Source organism: Podarcis melisellensis, assembly GCF_964234715.1.
Source record: "Podarcis melisellensis genome assembly, chromosome: 8".
Lineage (NCBI taxonomy): Eukaryota > Metazoa > Chordata > Lepidosauria > Squamata > Lacertidae > Podarcis > Podarcis melisellensis.
Genome location: NC_138540.1, coordinates 33,700,620 through 33,718,457, shown reverse-complemented (window position 1 = coordinate 33,718,457; position 17,838 = coordinate 33,700,620). Strand labels below are relative to the sequence as shown.

General features: G+C 42.9%; 1 protein-coding gene and 1 long non-coding RNA gene across 9 annotated transcripts in view; one reads left to right on the top strand and one right to left on the bottom strand.

The window, feature by feature from the left end:
- PHKB (phosphorylase kinase regulatory subunit beta) overlaps nucleotides 1-17,838 on the bottom strand; it is a 134,348-nt gene that overhangs the window by 10,854 nt on the left and 105,656 nt on the right. For 6 of the 8 annotated variants that reach the window (XM_081924005.1, XM_081924001.1, XM_081923998.1 and 3 more), the window contains 2 exons: nucleotides 15,164-15,254; nucleotides 11,182-11,384 (listed from right to left, as the gene is read on the bottom strand). In XM_081924005.1, coding sequence (XP_081780131.1) covers nucleotides 11,182-11,384; nucleotides 15,164-15,254 — 294 coding nt within the window. Of the gene's footprint in view, nucleotides 1-11,181; nucleotides 11,385-15,163; nucleotides 15,255-16,752; nucleotides 16,844-17,838 lie in introns of all 8 variants that reach the window. The other 2 variants (XM_081924002.1, XM_081923999.1) reach the window with 1 other exon arrangement.
- On the top strand, nucleotides 7-8,993 carry LOC309377187. Its single transcript, XR_014171479.1, has 2 exons — nucleotides 7-1,663; nucleotides 5,649-8,993. It is a non-coding gene; the product is annotated as an uncharacterized lncRNA (long non-coding RNA).

The following is a 17,838-nucleotide window of genomic DNA, read 5'->3' as shown; positions in this document are numbered from 1 at the left end:
CTGAAGAATAAAAACATCAGTTAACTCAATCTTTGTTTTTTAAAGATCCAAGAGGAAACCGGGGGTGGGGGGTGGACCCGTGAATCTGAAGTTTCCCCAATCAAGAAAGGGAGCAGGAGAAAATCTGGTGTTATTAAGAACATATTAAGGTCTACACAACCTGCAGCCTATCAAGCTGAGCACAGCCAATGTACTGCAGAGGAAACGCCAAAACAATGTAATAAAAAGGCATTTGATTGTGTGTTGTTTTGAGGATTTAAAACCAACAACAATAATGACTGAATACCAATTCACATGATTTCAGTTCCTGACCAGAGATGAAAATGCAAACAATGGCAATTTCTGCCTCCTTTTCTGTAGGACTTCTCCAGCATCCCAAACTTTGAGTACTGAGGCTGTCTTCATGTGGCTGCCTGAATACAGTTGTTGAAGGATGGGTGACAAAGGACGTGCAGCTATTTATGGTGGCTTGAGGGGGAGTCTGTTTATTGTGATTTGACTCTGCACTTAGTTATTCCCAGTTTCTTTAGTTGTCCCATCAGTTTGGAAAGAGAGAAGGAGAGAAGGATCTTTCCTGCAAATGATTGATTCATCTGGGGTGCAGGATGTGGAAGGGTTGCCCAATGCATCTTACCCAAATGCTTCCTCAGTTGCCAGTTGCTGGAGAGAGCACTCTCATAAGATGCAGTTCTTTCAGGTGATAGAGAGGATTGGCCAAGGAAGCAGCTGAAGCCTTGGGTAGGTGCATCAAGCCAAGCCTTCCAGTGCTGCATTTGGCAACAGTGACTACTCTTGGTGAACAACACCTCCAGAGTGTCCCCTGGCACACCAGCTATTGCAGCCTCTACCCCACCCAATCCCTAAACATCTACCAGCTAGTACAGAAGCCAAGAGGAACAGGTTGAAGGGTGCAATGGGTTTTTAAAAGCTAGACAGATTTCAGGAACTAATCTTCAAGATGTGTCATTTTAATAGCAGCTTTTAAGCTTGTTCACTAAGAAAAGAAAAGAAAAACTTAAACAAATTCTCTTGTGCCCCAAGGCACAGTTAAATGCTCTGGAAGGTCTACTCTGCGAGGGTACAGCTGAAAAGTCTGATAACATGAAATGTGGCCAGCCAGCCATCTTTTGCACAATTCTCTGAAAAGCCGTAAACGGCAAACAGAATGTACTGTTTACTTCGACTGCTTAATGGGCTATTCAAATTGCTTCCAAAAGCTGGTGCCTCGCCTTTAAAAGACAACACCATTTAGATGAAAATGAACTTGTCTGCTCAGTGGAGCTAATCTGGACCAAGTCACCTCACCCTGCTTTACCAAATAATCATTTAAATTAGAAGTTTTGTTTACTGTTTAATTAGCCTCAACAGGCATCTTAGAAATACAATTTTTGGGGGGGAAAGCACTGACATTCCCATGAGTGCGTCTGTGGCTAAATGGCAAAATGCCACTCTAGCATCAACCAAAGCACATCTCGGGCCCACAATGTTTTACATTAACTGTGCTTTGTAACTGATTAAGATTCTGGAATTATCTCAGAATAAATTGCAATTTGGGTGAGAATGCAGGAAAGCTCTCCCTTCTCTTTAAAACTTATGGTTAAAGTAAATATTTGTACCATAGTTACTGCATTACAAAAGAGAATAGTTAATAATGTATGTTGGAGTTCTGCTACCCGGTCATCGGTATGTGCCTATCTGATCAGGCACCGGCTGAATTCCTTAGACCTCCCTCGGGCGACTCCCGGCAGGATAAACACGAGGTCCGTTCCGGCGATTTTCCTCAGGCTGTGAGGAAAACACACCAACTGCTTCTCCTCCTCTCCTCCTCCCTGCATATCCCCAGGGAGGGGAATCAGACACAGACAGTAAACGTATCTACATGTCTTTATTTGTGTCTTTTAGCAGTCATCCAGTAAACATGTCTGCTCTCTTCAACTAACAGAGAGAAACTCCACCCATGTACTTCCTGTACAGGTCATATGACAAACCCACTGAGCTAACATCCGGTGCTCAGTACCGAATGGACTGCCCCTTTGTTCCCATGGCAACAGTCACAAACTTCCTGTTTGGCTTTCCAGCCACAAGCAGCAGACTGTGCTGCCTTTGCTTGCTGCAGCTTTGGTGCTTTAGAATAACATCCTCCCCCTAAAGTATCAATGCGTGCTGCAAGCAAAGCGTCATCCAGAGAAGAAAACAAACAGTTGTTATACTTATAACATTCCCCTGTTGTTTCAGTTCCACCCTTGGAACTACCCGCCACTGGTTTTACCAATGTACCTCTCTGGTTGTGTGACTTCCAAGGAATGAGTGCTTCTGCATTACCTTGGCTTACAACTCTCTGTTGTGCCTTTGTCTCTGACTCAGACACAGCTTCAATCTGACCTTGGTCATTTACAACAGCAACAGTTAGGTAAGCAAACTCTTGTGAATACCTCTTGGGTGGTACACCCTTCGTTGCTCTCTCAGACCTACGTAAGAGGTGCTGCTCTTCTCTGCTTTCTGGTTCAGCCTCTGAACTCTCTGGAGAACCAGTACTAAGCTTAATCAGTGGTTCGTCCTCCTCTTCTGAGGGTCTAGTCATTGTGTGAGACTTCCTTTCAATGACTGTGACAACTGAGCTGTCTGAGCTATCGCTGTCATCATCAGTACTACTGAACTCAATAAAATCAACATCATCATCATCATCATCATCATCTCCTGTGGGAAATGTGTGAACAATCACTCTCTCCTGTTCAGGAGCACTCTCTAGAAATTTTGTGAGAATCACCTTTCCAGATTCAGACAAAATTACTCTGTAGAGACCCTTTTCATAACCCACAAAAATGCCTCTGGCATTCTTTACTCCACTTGGAGTTTCTGTTCTCACATGAGACCCAAAAACCTTGAAATGGGCAACAGAAGGTTCTCTGTGGAACAGTTTCTCAAAAGGAGAACATCCCAACTCTTTTGAAAACTTTCTCAACCAGGTATAACAATATGACATCAGCGATTCAGCCCAGTACTCATGTGGCAGATGTGAACTAAGTAATTGCGCATGCATTCCCTTTTGCAATTCTTTGTTCACCCTAACACAAACACATCTATTCCAAGCTTCTTCGGAAGCTGCAAGTTTGTGTCTTATCCCTTTCTTCTTCAGGAACCTCTGGAACTCCTGTAAAAGGAAAATTGGCTTCTCATCTGTGCAAAGACAATCTATGTCAGCATCATGCATATTTTTAACCTTGTCACAAAACTCTTTAAACCTTTCTAAGGCTTCTTTCGGTCTCTCCAAAAGATAAATCCAGACAAAACCTGTAAAAGAATCAACACATATTAGGTAATACTTTGCATTGCCTCTAGATGGTGCTAAAGGACCAATCACATCAGCATACACCCGCTGAAATGCTCTTTTGCCCCTTGAGGTCACCTGCTTGACGTCTTTCTCAGCTACACCTGCAAAAGAGATCATGTTAGAATCACAAGAATTACATTTCATGTAATCACTTTGATCAAAAGTCAACAAATACAGTCCATCTTTCTCTTTGGCAGAAAGATACAACTCTCCATCTTTGTAGATCTCGCAGTTCTCATCATCATAGGACAGTTTCAGTCCCTTCTTGGCAATCTGCGAAACGCTGAGCAGATTAAACTTCAATTCTGGAACCAAATAAACATTGCTTATAGTCAAGTTCAGACTTTTAAGATACACAGTCCCAATTCCGGTCGCTTCCAGCTCTTGACCGTTGGCTTGTTGTACAGTGAAGCTTTGCTTCTTAAACGTAGAAAATAGACCTCTGTGTCCTGTCATGTGAACTGTGGCTCCAGTGTCTAGAACAAAGAAGTTTCCCACCTCTGGTGTGGCTTTTAGCGACATCAAAGCCTTTGCAGTCTTTGCCTTTGGCGTGGTGTGACCTTTGTCTGACGCGTCAGACTTTGTGGAGCTCGCCTTAGCTCCTTTCTTCCGACGTGGCTTCGTACAGTTCCGCTGTAGATGCCCAGTCTGGTCACAATTGTAGCATCGGACAACGTTCATAGCTACAGCATCTCCTCCAGTAGCTTGAGCAGTGGGGGCGTTAGAACTCCGTTCTTCCCTCCCCCTGTCCTTCACGTCCAGGGCTGCAAGCCTGTCATGTTCATTCAACACGACGGCAAAGACCCTCTCCGACGTGAGATCAGCTGCTGGGAGGGACCCCAGCTGACTGGCAACCGTTTTGTAAGTCCGATTCAGACTGTTGATCACCATGAAGCAAAACACTTCCTCTTGCAGACGGAAATTGCGTTCCACCATCTGTTGACGCAGAAATTTCATTTCCGTCAGATGCGCTTGAACATCTCCATCAGGTGCAAGCCTCAGGTTGGTCAGCTTCTCAAAATACAGCAACGCTGAAGAACCTGCATCTCTCTGATGTGTCCTTCGCAGCGTGTTCCAAACATCTCTCGCGTGCTCTAAGCCTTGTATGTGTATCAATTGCGAATCTGACACACACAGAATTATAGCCGTTCTGGCCTTCACATCCTGTGACTCCCAAGCACGCGTTGGCGCTGCAGGAATGGGGTTCTCAATCACGTCAAACAGTCTCTGATTCTGCAGCAGAGCCTTCATCTTAATAGACCAAGATGCATAATTGTCACTGGTCAAAAGGGGCGGAGAAGGCAAGCCTCCCCCCTTCTTGGCATCCATTTTGAGTCCTTGCATTGACTCTTTAAAACACAAGCCTCTAAAACCCAAAGCTGGCTTGTTTACACTCTGTGCACCTGGCAGCTCTCAACGCTGGCTGCGTTGGAAATTTCCAAGAGCTCCTCAGCCTTTGTAGTCAAAACATTCTATTGTTGCTTTCACTTCTCCTCTCTGAGGATTAGCCTTCACTGAAAGGCGTCGCTTAGCAACATCACATTCCAATCCCTTGGAGAAGAAACCACAGGAATGTTTGGAATGCGGTTTCACTTTTAACCGGAGCTGTTTCCCATACGCTGCCCCCTCGAAGCAGAGAAAATAACTCAATCTGCATCCACTCTTCTAAGCCCGAAAATCACATACCTGGGCTCCGTGGCTTTTGCTTCCAGCTTGCTCTGGTCAGCTTCTGGCTGCAGAGAATCAGTTTTCTCACCTCAGGCATCCATGGAAGCCACTTCTTGATGCAGAGGTCGATGAAAACAGCAACCATCCTCTGCTACCAATGTTGGAGTTCTGCTACCCGGTCATCGGTATGTGCCTATCTGATCAGGCACCGGCTGAATTCCTTAGACCTCCCTCGGGCGACTCCCGGCAGGATAAACACGAGGTCCGTTCCGGCGATTTTCCTCAGGCTGTGAGGAAAACACACCAACTGCTTCTCCTCCTCTCCTCCTCCCTGCATATCCCCAGGGAGGGGAATCAGACACAGACAGTAAACGTATCTACATGTCTTTATTTGTGTCTTTTAGCAGTCATCCAGTAAACATGTCTGCTCTCTTCAACTAACAGAGAGAAACTCCACCCATGTACTTCCTGTACAGGTCATATGACAAACCCACTGAGCTAACATCCGGTGCTCAGTACCGAATGGACTGCCCCTTTGTTCCCATGGCAACAGTCACAAACTTCCTGTTTGGCTTTCCAGCCACAAGCAGCAGACTGTGCTGCCTTTGCTGCCTTTGCTTGCTGCAGCTTTGGTGCTTTAGAATAACAGGGAAGACATAACCTGTGCTAATTGTTGCTTCTTAAATGATACAAATACTGTTTGCTTGTAAAGCCCTGAATGGCTTGAAGTGTTCCCTCCCTCCCACATTTCCATACCTACCCAGACTATAAGGTCAGATTCTGAGGCCCTTCCCTGTGTGAGGGCTTATTCAGTGCTGCCTCCCATGTTGTAGAGCACCCTCCTCAGAGAGGCTGGCCTGGTATTTACGTCATGATTTTTTGCAGCACCAAGTGATTTATTCTCATCATTTAAATTTTGCAAATGTGTTAGTACTTTTAGACATTTGCACTGCTGCTGTCCTCACCACTACTTTGACCTAGGTTTGTTTTCCCTAGGAGTTTGCTTTCAGTAGCAGAACTAAGTGCTCAGTCCTTTCACCTTCAAATCTGCACCTGATTTTCCACCAAGCTTTCTTTGCTTTCAGCAGACTAATCTTGTAGTGGGGAGGGCAAGCACTCTTTCAGATGCTGCTGTTGTTAAAACTGGGAATCATAGACCCTTTCACTTCCATTACAAATCACCCAGAGATCTACCACTAGATCCCAAGTCTACCTTCTGCCTGCAACTGCTTTAACTGAGTGTCAAATCCAGCTGAGAAATGAGGGAAACCGTTTGCTATTAAGAGTGTATTTAGGTTTTCAATCATATACAAAGTGCCAAATAGTGACAAGGTTATTCTTGCGGGTAGCACTAAACCTCCTCCATCTCTCTCCCCTGACACTCTTCCCACCCTCAGGCTGTCTCCTACTTATTTACTAGTAATAGTTGACTGCTCTGGAAATATTAAAAAGGACAAATCAAACACAACAATGAGAAAAGCTAATAATAGAAAGAACGGAAAGGGGAGCATCTACAGCCTGTGGATGATTCTTGATCAATGGCAGCTCAGCTGCCAAATAACATGATCAAGGGGCACAATGAAGGCAGTTTTGGCTCCAGAGACCAGAAAGGATTAACATGCAGATCTACTGAAGTAGCAGCATCCAACTAAGAGAAGAAGGATGCAGTGAGGAGACACCATTCCCAGCCTCAGTTACTATTCTGGTCTCTCTCCCTCCACCGGCCCTCCATAGAAAGCAGCTCTGATACAATACTGGAGAACACTGCTTGGAGAAACAGCCTGAAGGACACACACACAGATGCTGTTAATTCACCAAGAGGTAGGCATCCAATTCACTGATGTATCCTCCACCTGCTCACATGAGATCTTCTAGGAATGCAAAGCAGCAGATGAAAAATGGCACGTACGCGCCCCTTCCAAATCTTTAGAGGCATGGCCTGCAAAAACCTGACTGACAGCGCCTGGGTAGTAAACATTTGATTGTAGGTGTTTACGGTAATGGGGCTGTCAGGGTCTGGATCTATTTCAGCATGAAAGCTGGCACACAAATCAATAATGAGGTACCAAATCTAATCATTATCAAGCCAGAATACTATTTCTGGGAGAAGGTTAATTCTGTTCACTGGAGTGGATGATAAAGGTGAAATAAAGGAAACTGAATGTATGGAATTAACCTTGGAAGAAGCAAGGAGACTGGTTTTCTCTTTCTGACACACACACACACACACACACACACACACTATTTAAATGGGCAAGAAAAGCTAATGAAGGCTGCATAAAAATCTTGTTATTTGTTTACTTAGTATGTTAAGATCCTGCCTGTCTTCCACCATGGAACTTCAGAGGGCTTCTTTCCCATCCAGGTGCTGACCAGAACTAGCTTTGCTTAGCATCCTCAAGGTGGCTGTATCATGCATCCTCAGACCACACCTGTTGAGCTCTCTGAAGCCAGACTGGCTCCCTCCTTGTCCTTATATGAGATCAGTATTTCAGCTACCCATTTAGTAGTTCCATTGAAACATATGCTGCCCCGACTGCGGTGTGCCTCTTTACAGAGTTCCCACTATCAAGTTCTAAAGAACAGAGGTGGCTAAAGTAAAATTGCAGAGGCAGTGAAACTAAAGCCCAGATGAGCTCAGAATGCCCCCTGCAAACTGAAGAGTTAGCTAGGCCACCACTGCATCACACGCCTAATTAACACCCAAGCAAGCACTCAGCATCTAAAAGCAGCTAAGTGGCTTGTAAAAGGGAAAGGAGTATGCCCCTTAACAGCAACTAATTAACCTGCACAGGAGGAGGAGGAGGTACACAACCCATACAAGGTGAAATGATTTCCAGAGGGGTAGTCATCTTAGTTTGTTGTAACAAAAACAACTAAGATGCATGAAATGTTATTATTTCCTTCTGGCCTCACTGCTTATGTTTCCTCAAATCTACCCCTGCCAACTTAGGTTAACGCTTCTTGCATCTGCTGAGGTAGACTCAGCTGTCCTTCATGGGGTAGCTTATGCCCTGGGGTAACCAATATGTTGCCCTCCAGATGCTGTAGGCATCATCCCAGACCATCCCTCAGGCACACTGGGACTGATGGGAGTTGTCGTTAACGGCATCTGGAGGTACCACGAGGGCTACCTCTGGCTTATGCCACAATGAATTTGTTAAGACTGTCTCCAAACTCTCTTTTTGTTTTCTTGCACATAGTGAAGTTACCTATCGCAACAACAGAGGAAGTATGTAGGATTTATGCAAACTCCTACTTCCCAAAGCAGCATGGCTGGAAACATAATCACCAATGCCTTTGAACAACTATCTCGAGTTGTTCAAATCCACACAACCCACCTGGGCCATATTGACTTGTACTAATTCTGTTTTGGTGCTGGGTAACAATGAGTGAAGGAACTCAGACCCAGTCGTTGACATATTTTACTGAATGACGATATACAATGGAATTTGTCAACAAGCTGATTTTTTTAGAGAGCATGGATTAATTATTTTTTTTAAAAAAGAACTAGTTATAGCAGAACCAAAATATTCTTGGTTGTGTGCTGGAAAGGCAATATACACCTGTTGTACAAAAATTAAAAGGTGGCGGCATTTATTAAAAGCCAATTTTCTTCTCCAGTAGAGAAACAACCAAAGACATAGATTACAATTAAGAATGTGATGCATCCTGTTTTTGTTGTTGTTAATGGGGAAGTATTTAAAAATGTAACACTATTTAGCCTTTTATTTATATCAGGTTTAAGAGGGAAAGGTGGCATTTTAGAAAAAAATGAACTTTTTGTGTGTGTGTGTGTTATGGAATAAGGTAGGCACATAAACTGATTGCATGAAGTCTAAGAAAGCTTCAGCAGCGAGGTGTGGAATCAGAAGAAGAAACTGGTATTGGATGGAAACAAATTTAAATTCAGTCTGAGAAGGCAAAGTAGCAATAAGGCAGAGATATCCAAGGGAATAAAACATAGCACCATAAAAGCCTGGAAAAAGCCAACTTCCCTTTAAAGCTTTGTTTAGGGCCATGTAAAACGACACATCAATGCACTGCCGCAACTGGGCTGCTCACATCGTGAGCTGCTTGCTCTTTGGATCAGTCACGCACACAAACATCTTCCTCCAGCTTGAATACAGAAATCTGTGGCACTGAAAGTGTTACAGCAATAATAAATCCTGCTAGATAGCCAAAAGCTAAGCTCTGAGAGGCTGAAGGAGCGAAAAAGGCAATCCACAAATCACTCAGTCAGCTTACTCCCACTGAAGCCAATGGGGAGGCACCAGTTTAAGCACACGTGCCTTGCCTTAAGTGGCTTGTGAGTTATGGGCTCTGTATGAAATGGAACTGAGTTGAGCATCCCATTTCTAACTGCTATGGCAACTAATTTTGATCAAAGGATGAAAGCTGATAGAGGAGATGCATTGTCTTAGGTTTCTGCTACCTCCAGGCAAATGTAATTGCTAGATCCAGACCCCAGGTATGCCATCCATAATTTATTGCTGTGTATTGTGTTTTCGGTGCTCCAGCACAGAGTTGCGACAGCTTAACAATCTAAAGTGCCATTGGGAAAACAGCATAAGCACAACACTAGATGAGAGCATAAATTACACAGGATTTGCCACAGGGAACATCCAATGACTTAGAAAATGCCTGCCAGGTATGTTTTGAGCTTTACCCACGAGCAAGAGGGGTTGCCTCCCTACCGCTAAGAAAATACTTTGATTGGCTGATTTATTTTTCTCCACATAGTTCAACCTGTAGACTCAAAACTTCTGCTGAAATTGCCCCATCCTTTGCCAGCTTAGGCATTAATCCTATACAGTATACAGACCATAGGTCAGTCGTAGAGAATCTATCTACTTTGCATGCAGAAAGTTCCAGGTTTAGTCCTTGGTATCTGGAGGGAAACCAACCTGAAACCTTGGAGAACTGCTGAGAACTCTGGAGAGCTGCTGCCAATCAGTGTAGGTAATCCTGAGCGAGATGGACCAAAAGTCTGACTCAGTATAAGGTAGCTTTCTGCATGCTTATGCATACAGTGGCTTGCGAACAAGTCTAACTGAACATAGCAGGAATTACTTCTGACTGGGCAAACAAAGATCAGCCAAAACAGATGGGGCTTTACAGAGATTTACAACAGGGCAAATCTGCACTGTATTTCACAACTGAGGGCCAGCTTCCCAAGATGCTTTTCTTCGTGTCTGTCTCCATGTCTGAACTTGACGCAGATTCTGCTGCGAAGGTGGATATAATTAGGGTTGTCATTCAATATAAGAAATTAGCCAAGTAACTGTATGTGTTTCAGTTTATTAATCTATTGATTAAACCTGCATAAATATGCATATCAAAACAATAGCTCTATAGAAAGTTTTCAAATTGTGGCAGCAAGTATCATTTTAGAAGAGATATTCCTTGTTCTCTCACACACAGGAGAAATGCCCTTTTCAATATATCAGTCAATCCAAAACTTTTTTTTAAAAAATGGAGTGACTAATTGCAATGGGACGCTTGGGAGGAAGTGAGCTGTATGGCATATTGGGCCTAAGTCATTTTATTTTATCTATTTTTAAATTTATATCTTGGTCGTCCTACCAAAGGAGCCCAGGATTGCAAACAAGAAGCAATAAAACAATAAAGAAATCTTAAAAGCAATTCCAGTATAGTAGGTGCAGAATGGGAAAAATCTCAACTTAAAAGGCTTGTTGGAAGAAGACCATCTTCAGTAGGCACCCAAAAAGTCAACAGAGATGGCACCTGTGTAATATTTAAGGGGAGGGAATTATGAAGGGTAGGTGCCACTGAAGTCCTAATTCCTACACTGTGCAGAACCAACCTCTTGATAAGATGGTATCTACAGGTATCTGCAGAGCATATACTTAGGTATATAAGGGGTGAGATTATCTTTCAGGTATTTTAGAGTTTTAGAGGTTAGAACCAACTCTTGGAAGAGAACTAAGAGACAGACCACTGGCATGTTGGTTTAATGTGCTCTAGCAGACCAGCCAAGAAGGCAAGCAGACCCCCATGTCCTGGACCTTGATTCACTAACATTAATATTCTGAATTATTATTTCCTTCAAAGAGAGCAACCTGTCTGCTTTGTTGGTGTGCACACTTTAGAAGGCAGGCAAAGGCCACCTCGGTTCCTCAGATGATCATGAGAATAAAATTTGAAGTTGGTTTACTAACCCCACTCGGATCTTCAGCATTCCATTAAAACATTCTGGGGAGTTGGAGATGATCCAGCCAATATGAATGACAAGTTCTTGCTGAAGAACAGCTTCCCTCTCATCCTGCAAATTACACTTGTTGTAGATGATGTCCTTAATTGCACCAGGAGACAAGGGATTAGATATAATTTCTTCTTCCTGGCCAAATGCCCCAAGAGTTACCTAGAGGAATATATTAGCAGCAATTAGAACTACAACCTGAAACAGGAAAGCAGTGAAAGAGTCCTGATTCATTATACCCCCTTGACTCAACTCTCCCTGTTTGCATCAATATTGGATAGAAGGGAGGATAATTAGCTGAGTTAAATTTAAAGCCGATGGGTAAAAGGGGGTTTACGTGGCTTTGTTATTTTGTATTAAAACAGGCATTTGAAAAGAAGCATCATTCCAAAAGGCAAAATAACAACTTGGGAAAATGTGTGTTCAAGAAAGTGGCCTGATCTGCCCTGTTGATTCCTTATGATTAAAACTTGCCAGGTATAATAAAAGATAAAATCATTCTAGTTCACTTCTAGGGAAGCAGGAGGACAATTGTCTTTCTCTATGACCACCATTAGGTCTTCACAGTCATGGAATGCCTCCCTGGCAGCCTTCAAGGCCTTACTTTGCCACAAATTCCCGTGAAAGGTGGGAAGAGGGTAAGCAGAGTTGAAGATGAAGGGTTAGGGAGGTACAAGTCCAGGTTGTTCTGGGAGTGGGGCATGGCATGGATGGAACAGACTACAAACCAAGGGGCTCGGGTTGTTCAGGGGTGGGGGCACATGGCATGGAAGATGCAGGTTTCAAACCAAGGGTTCAAATTGCTTGGAGGTGGGGCTCATGGCATGGCAGGCTACAAACCAAGGATTTAGGTTGTTCTCGGGGTGGGCATGGCATAGTTAGTGCAGGTCTAAATCCAACTGAGATGCGGGATGCATAATCATGGACCCTTTGTGTTTAAAGGCCCCCCTCCATATTTTCACTTCTGCATTTTAACACAATGCTACAATGCCTAATGTTAGGTTGCTTTAACATGCTTAGGTTGCATCATGCTTCAATCTGTTTCTTCACATGCAGACACACCCTTGGTGTCAGCAATGCTGCCCGTCCTTTTAACAATGATTCATGAGCTGTGAGATCACATTCTAACAAACCCCTTCATTTGGACATTCAAATTACTACCCTGGTTTCTCTACAGTTATGGCTATTATGTCTGCATCAGAGTCACCCAAGGTTCCTACTAAGTAGGCTTCACTTCTCACCAGGAACTGAAAGCAAAGAGTGCTACCATCTGTTTCCCTAACCATTGCTAAGGCTCAGGCAGCATTACTGACTCTTGGACCCCGAGCAAAAGAAAAAGGAAGCTCTCAGCCAAAGCAGACAACAACCAACAGTGCCAGCTCATGCTATATAAAAGCATAACATTTTAAAAAATGATTACACAGTGCACTTGTGATGGAAAAGCCCCCTATAAAACAACACTGCCTTCCTGTAGGGCAAGCGGCTGGGATTACAGCCACAGTTTTGTGAACAAGCATGTTCAAGTGTCAGTCCTTTTCCTTTGGTCTAGAAATCATTTGAGGCGCTTGTCAAAGCCAAATTCAATTCCTTGCTGAAACATTTACTTTCCCCCTTGTTTTTCATGGTTGATCCATACTTTTGGCCTAATATAAACTCTGTAAAGTCTAGACTCTTCAAATTTATAAAGAATAATTGCTTGGAAACATTTTTAGCATATTAAGTAAAGTTGTAATATGCTTCAAGGGAGCACCTTCAAAGTACAGTACATGGCCTTGAGAGTCTTGTTAGCACTGGTGGAGGTTAAATTAAGCTCTTGAATTGGTTTAGCCCCAAGAGGTTGATTGGACCAGCATGCCAGAAGCTAAATCCCTAGCATGCCCTTCGAAAGAACCCTGGGTGTTGATGGAGCTATGACATATTTCTGTCCATTCCTGACAAACTACTGTCCATCATCTTCCCCCAAAAACCTGCTAATTTTTTAGAACCAGCTCAGCAAACTACTCCCAGCACAGAGCTAGTAGGTCTGAAGTATACTGTTGTTCCTCAATGATCTGCTTGCTCTCTTTGATTTTGCCTTTCCTCCATATTATTAATTATTATTATCATCATCATCCATCATTATTTTAAATCTTCTTAGAGTTCAAGTGCTCTTGTAATACTGCAAACTCAAAAACCCACTTAGGCACCTAACTATACTATAGAGCAGGGTTTCCCAAACTTGGGTATCCAGCTGTTTTTGAACTACAACTCCCATAATCCCTGACCACCAGTCCTGCTAGCTAGGGATGATGGGAGCTGTAGTCCAAAAACAGCTAGCGACCCAAGATTGGGAAACAATGCTATAGAGGAACAGGTAGAAGCAAAGTTGGGGAGCAGCCATAGCTTAGAGCACGTGGTTTGCATGCAGAAGGTCTCAGGTTCAATAACTAGGTTGGACTGGGAGACCCTGTCTGAAATCCTGGAGTTACTGCCTGTTAGAGTAGGCATTACTGAGTAAGATGGAACAATGATCTGACTCTGTATGTTTCTTGTGTCCAGAGCAACTAAGAGGTCAGCAACCTTAGGAGGGATGCATTATCCTGTAAAGCTACTCTGTGGGCAGTTCTTAGCTGGGAGCAGGTGTAGAAAGTACAAAGAGCTGGTTGGCAGCCAGATAAAATCTTGGTGGCATGGCTGTAAGGTATGCTTCTATTGGAAGGCACAGGATCCTGTGTTTAGGGTGTGGTTGAATTCCCTCTCAGGTGAGCAGTTTGCACGACAGCATCATGTTAAATGAATGTGTTATAAGCACACCAGAATAAAAAAAAAACTATGTACCATTGTTGTCCAAGATTGACAAAGCCACTGCAAAGTTTGGAAGAATCCTATGAAAAAAAATTAGACTGCACCCAAAGCTACTTACTTCAGAAAGTTTCTATTTAGACGGCCAATAACAGCTTTGGGCATCATACAACCGTGTCAGCCTTTAAAATTGTTGTGTCAGGAGGCAGGCAGAAAATGCTTCCGTTTGGAAATTTTGAAATAATGTGTCTACCTGCTCCTGGAAGATAGCTGCTAAATTCTCTTTAAAATGACAATTGTAGCAAATAATCACTGCTTTGTTACACTTATCATCCCTGCATCCCCCATTCTCTCCCTCTATCTGCCAATTTGCTGCTCCTGCCTCTACTTGCTTTTTATATTGTATGCATCATAGGGTAGGGACCTGACCCTTGGCTATGTAGCTATACAAACAAAGCCTTAGGGGCATTTACACAGAATGACAAATAATAATAACCCCTACATCATTTTTTTTAAATGAAGAAAATGCCTTACTCGTGTAAGACATGCCACACTGTTCCTGTTTTAAGCAGGGAAGAACAACAGATGGTCAACACCCTGCTCATGGCTACACAATATGCCCAGGGCTAAGTTCCGGTTTGAACCCAGAGATTCTAGACTTGAAACAGAGTGATTTGTCAAGTGGACAACACCTACTCTTGCCCTCAAAATCTATTTATTTGGAGGCCTGGTGGCTTGTCTGTAAAAAATAAATCTCCCCTGCTATGTGTGTTCCCTTTTCAACCCAGTAACTCTTAACTATTAGCTGTAACTTATAAAGTATTTCTTTTTCTCACATGTTCTCCCCACTTAACTACATTTAATGAGCAAATGTCTTTACCGTGGGGTGGGGGGGTGCTACAGGGGTGGGGAGGGCAATACAGCAAGGAAGGGAAACCAATTTGCTAATTCCTGTTAGCAGGGTGCCAGCATGATGCTTGCACTGGTCCTATGAGAAGGTTTGATAGAGCAGCCATTATCTAGATTGGATGCAACTTATTTTTTTATTTTTTATTTTGGAAAGGCTCCTCTCTTTTTATTAAGCCAACTAATGTAAGAATCTTCAGAAATCTAAAGCTAATGTTTTATCTGATTAACAGTTTTGAAAAACACAGACTTACCTGTTTGCCCTGAACTAAAACATTAGTAATGGACGGTGCTAGGCTGTCCACTAGTTTACATAAAAGACTTGCTGCGAAGCGCACAACAGACCTAAGGGCAGAAAACAGAGCAGTCCTGCTGGATATCAAACACGAGTTTAATGAATTCGAGAATCTGTTTGAAACTGTGTTGCCATATTTCATCAATCCCCAAAACTAAACATTAAAATATGTATATGGTATTTTGTACTTGAGTTCTCTTTTCGTGAAAGCTCTTTTTTTTGGGAGAGGCTAAATCTTCAATTATTTAAGCACTGAAACAAGAACACTGTAAAAACGGCTATGTTAGGAACACATTTTGAATTCATTAAACTGCATACAACATTACAAGACATTGCTGTTCCTTTCTCTGACATTGCAACATGATGGCTTGATAAAAATTATGTAAAGAAAAAAACATTCATTGCTTCAGACCTCCTTGACAATTTGCATTCAGAAAAAATCCTCTCATTAGATAGGTGTTTTAGCTCTTCTGTTTTGGATCTTCTGAATAAGAATTAAGGTACTTAAACCAAATGCCATTGTTGCCTTTTTGTATAGGAATTTGAAGTGTTTCAGATTCATAAAGACACTGCTTGAGAAAGCAGAAAGTTTCCTGTTGTGAGGGAAAGTTACAGGGCATGCAAGACATATTTAACACCACTTGACAATCTCCTGGTCTTAAAATAAACTAAACATACCACACTCATATATGTACGTAATGAATTTCAGTGGTCAAGTTTTGGTAGCCACTTGCCAAAGACAGCAGTGTTTTATGGTGGATTCAGTAAGTCCATTTTGATAGTGATTAAACTCGCCATATGCAAAGCTCACTTCCCCATTAATAAAAAATATATGCAGCCAGCCAGCACATATTGAAAACTAGATATGATCATGTGATCGAAGCATTCACAGCATGAAAATAATGATCACATTAACCCAGGGTTTTTAACCTCTGCTTCTCAGGCTGAACAAAATGCACTTCTACAAGCAGGCAAAATATATGCTCAACAGCCACTTGCAATGAATCCGTTATACTTGTTTTTTGATTCAAATATTCAGCACCACACCTGAAATGTTACAGCCCAGCAGCAGATAAACCATGTCTTCTTCAGCAGATGATGTGGGAACAGTATAACTTTCTATGTGCATGCATGGATATACCATAGCAGTGAAAACATAAACCATGTAAAGTGCTGGATTTTAAAATGGGCTGCAGTGTTTAAGAGTGATAGATATCGACAGGACTATCTTTTCTACAAAAGAAAATCAAACGTAACAATATTTCTGAAGTAACTGGATGTTTCACATTGCCCAACACAGGATTTGTTACTGCAACTATCATTTTTCACAAACATTAATGAATGAGTGTGTGATATTTCACTAAGGTAGCGTAAAATCCATCAACCAAATTGATGTGGATTTGTATGACGGAGGGTGCACACACTCCTTAAAATCAAGAGCCAAGCACTGGGAAAAGATAAAACAGCAGCACCATAAGCAAAGACCATCAAAATGCAAATAAGACAGCACATGTCTAGCGGCACAGCTCCAACCTCTATGCCCTTTACCTGCTTCCCGTGGACTACCAAAGTTGTAATATGAGGGGCTAAAGAGGCAGCGAATTTCTGAATGTATGCCGCACTGCAGCGAAGCACCAACCTAGATGTGGCATATGACAATAATGAAAGAGGAACTCAAGAGGAAGACCATTTCCACATTTATTTTGTACAAAATATGCCTAGTGACCCAGGGACTTTAGAGAGCTAGTTAGGCATGCCTGAGAAGAATGGTGTGGGGGGGCCTTGAGAACCAGAAACTGAAACACCCACTGGGGACACTGAACTAGCCATGAAATTCTTTAGAAGTTATTTATTCTGACATGTTGTTAGGAAGATATGGCTGTAAGAAGGGCTTGCTGGATCAGACCAGTGGCCCATCTAGTCCAGCATCCTGTTCTCACAGTGGCCATTCTAGATGCCTATCCTATAGGAAGCCCGCCAGCAGGGCCGGAACACAAGAGGACTCTCCCATCCTGTGGTTTCCAGCAACTGGAATCCAGAAGCATACTGCCTCTGACAGTGGAGGTAGGGCATAGTCAACAAGTTGACTTAGACAGCTTTTTAGACAACTACAGGGAGCACAGGCCACAATAGCTAAATGGAACCCCATGTACAGAGGCAGTATCTTTCCGGATCCCAGATGCTGCAGACAAACAAGGGGAAATAGCTGCCACTTTCATGGTCTCCTTGGGAACACCCAGAGAAATATGACTGGTCACTGCTGTTAACGAAATGCTGAGCCAGAACACAGCATTTATTATTCTGGCCACTGACTGGCTTACTGAGAGCATCTCAGTTTAATTCCATTTCGAGACAGAAACAGGTTTCCAAAAGAAGATCACTAGACTCCTTTCCTTGCACAGCTGAGGTATCACAGGAGCCCATTCGAAAGACTGATGGCCAGACAGCTGCACATTCCTCCTGTTTTACTGTACAACTAATTCTAAAGGTATTGGGGTGAAGCAATGACATGGGAAGCAAGGCATCAAAGCAATCATAACTGGGTAGGAAATACAGATGACACGCATGAACCTTAAAAATAATGACTTGTATCCAAGGCAGCAGTAAGCAACTATCAGTGCAAGGATTTCTGCC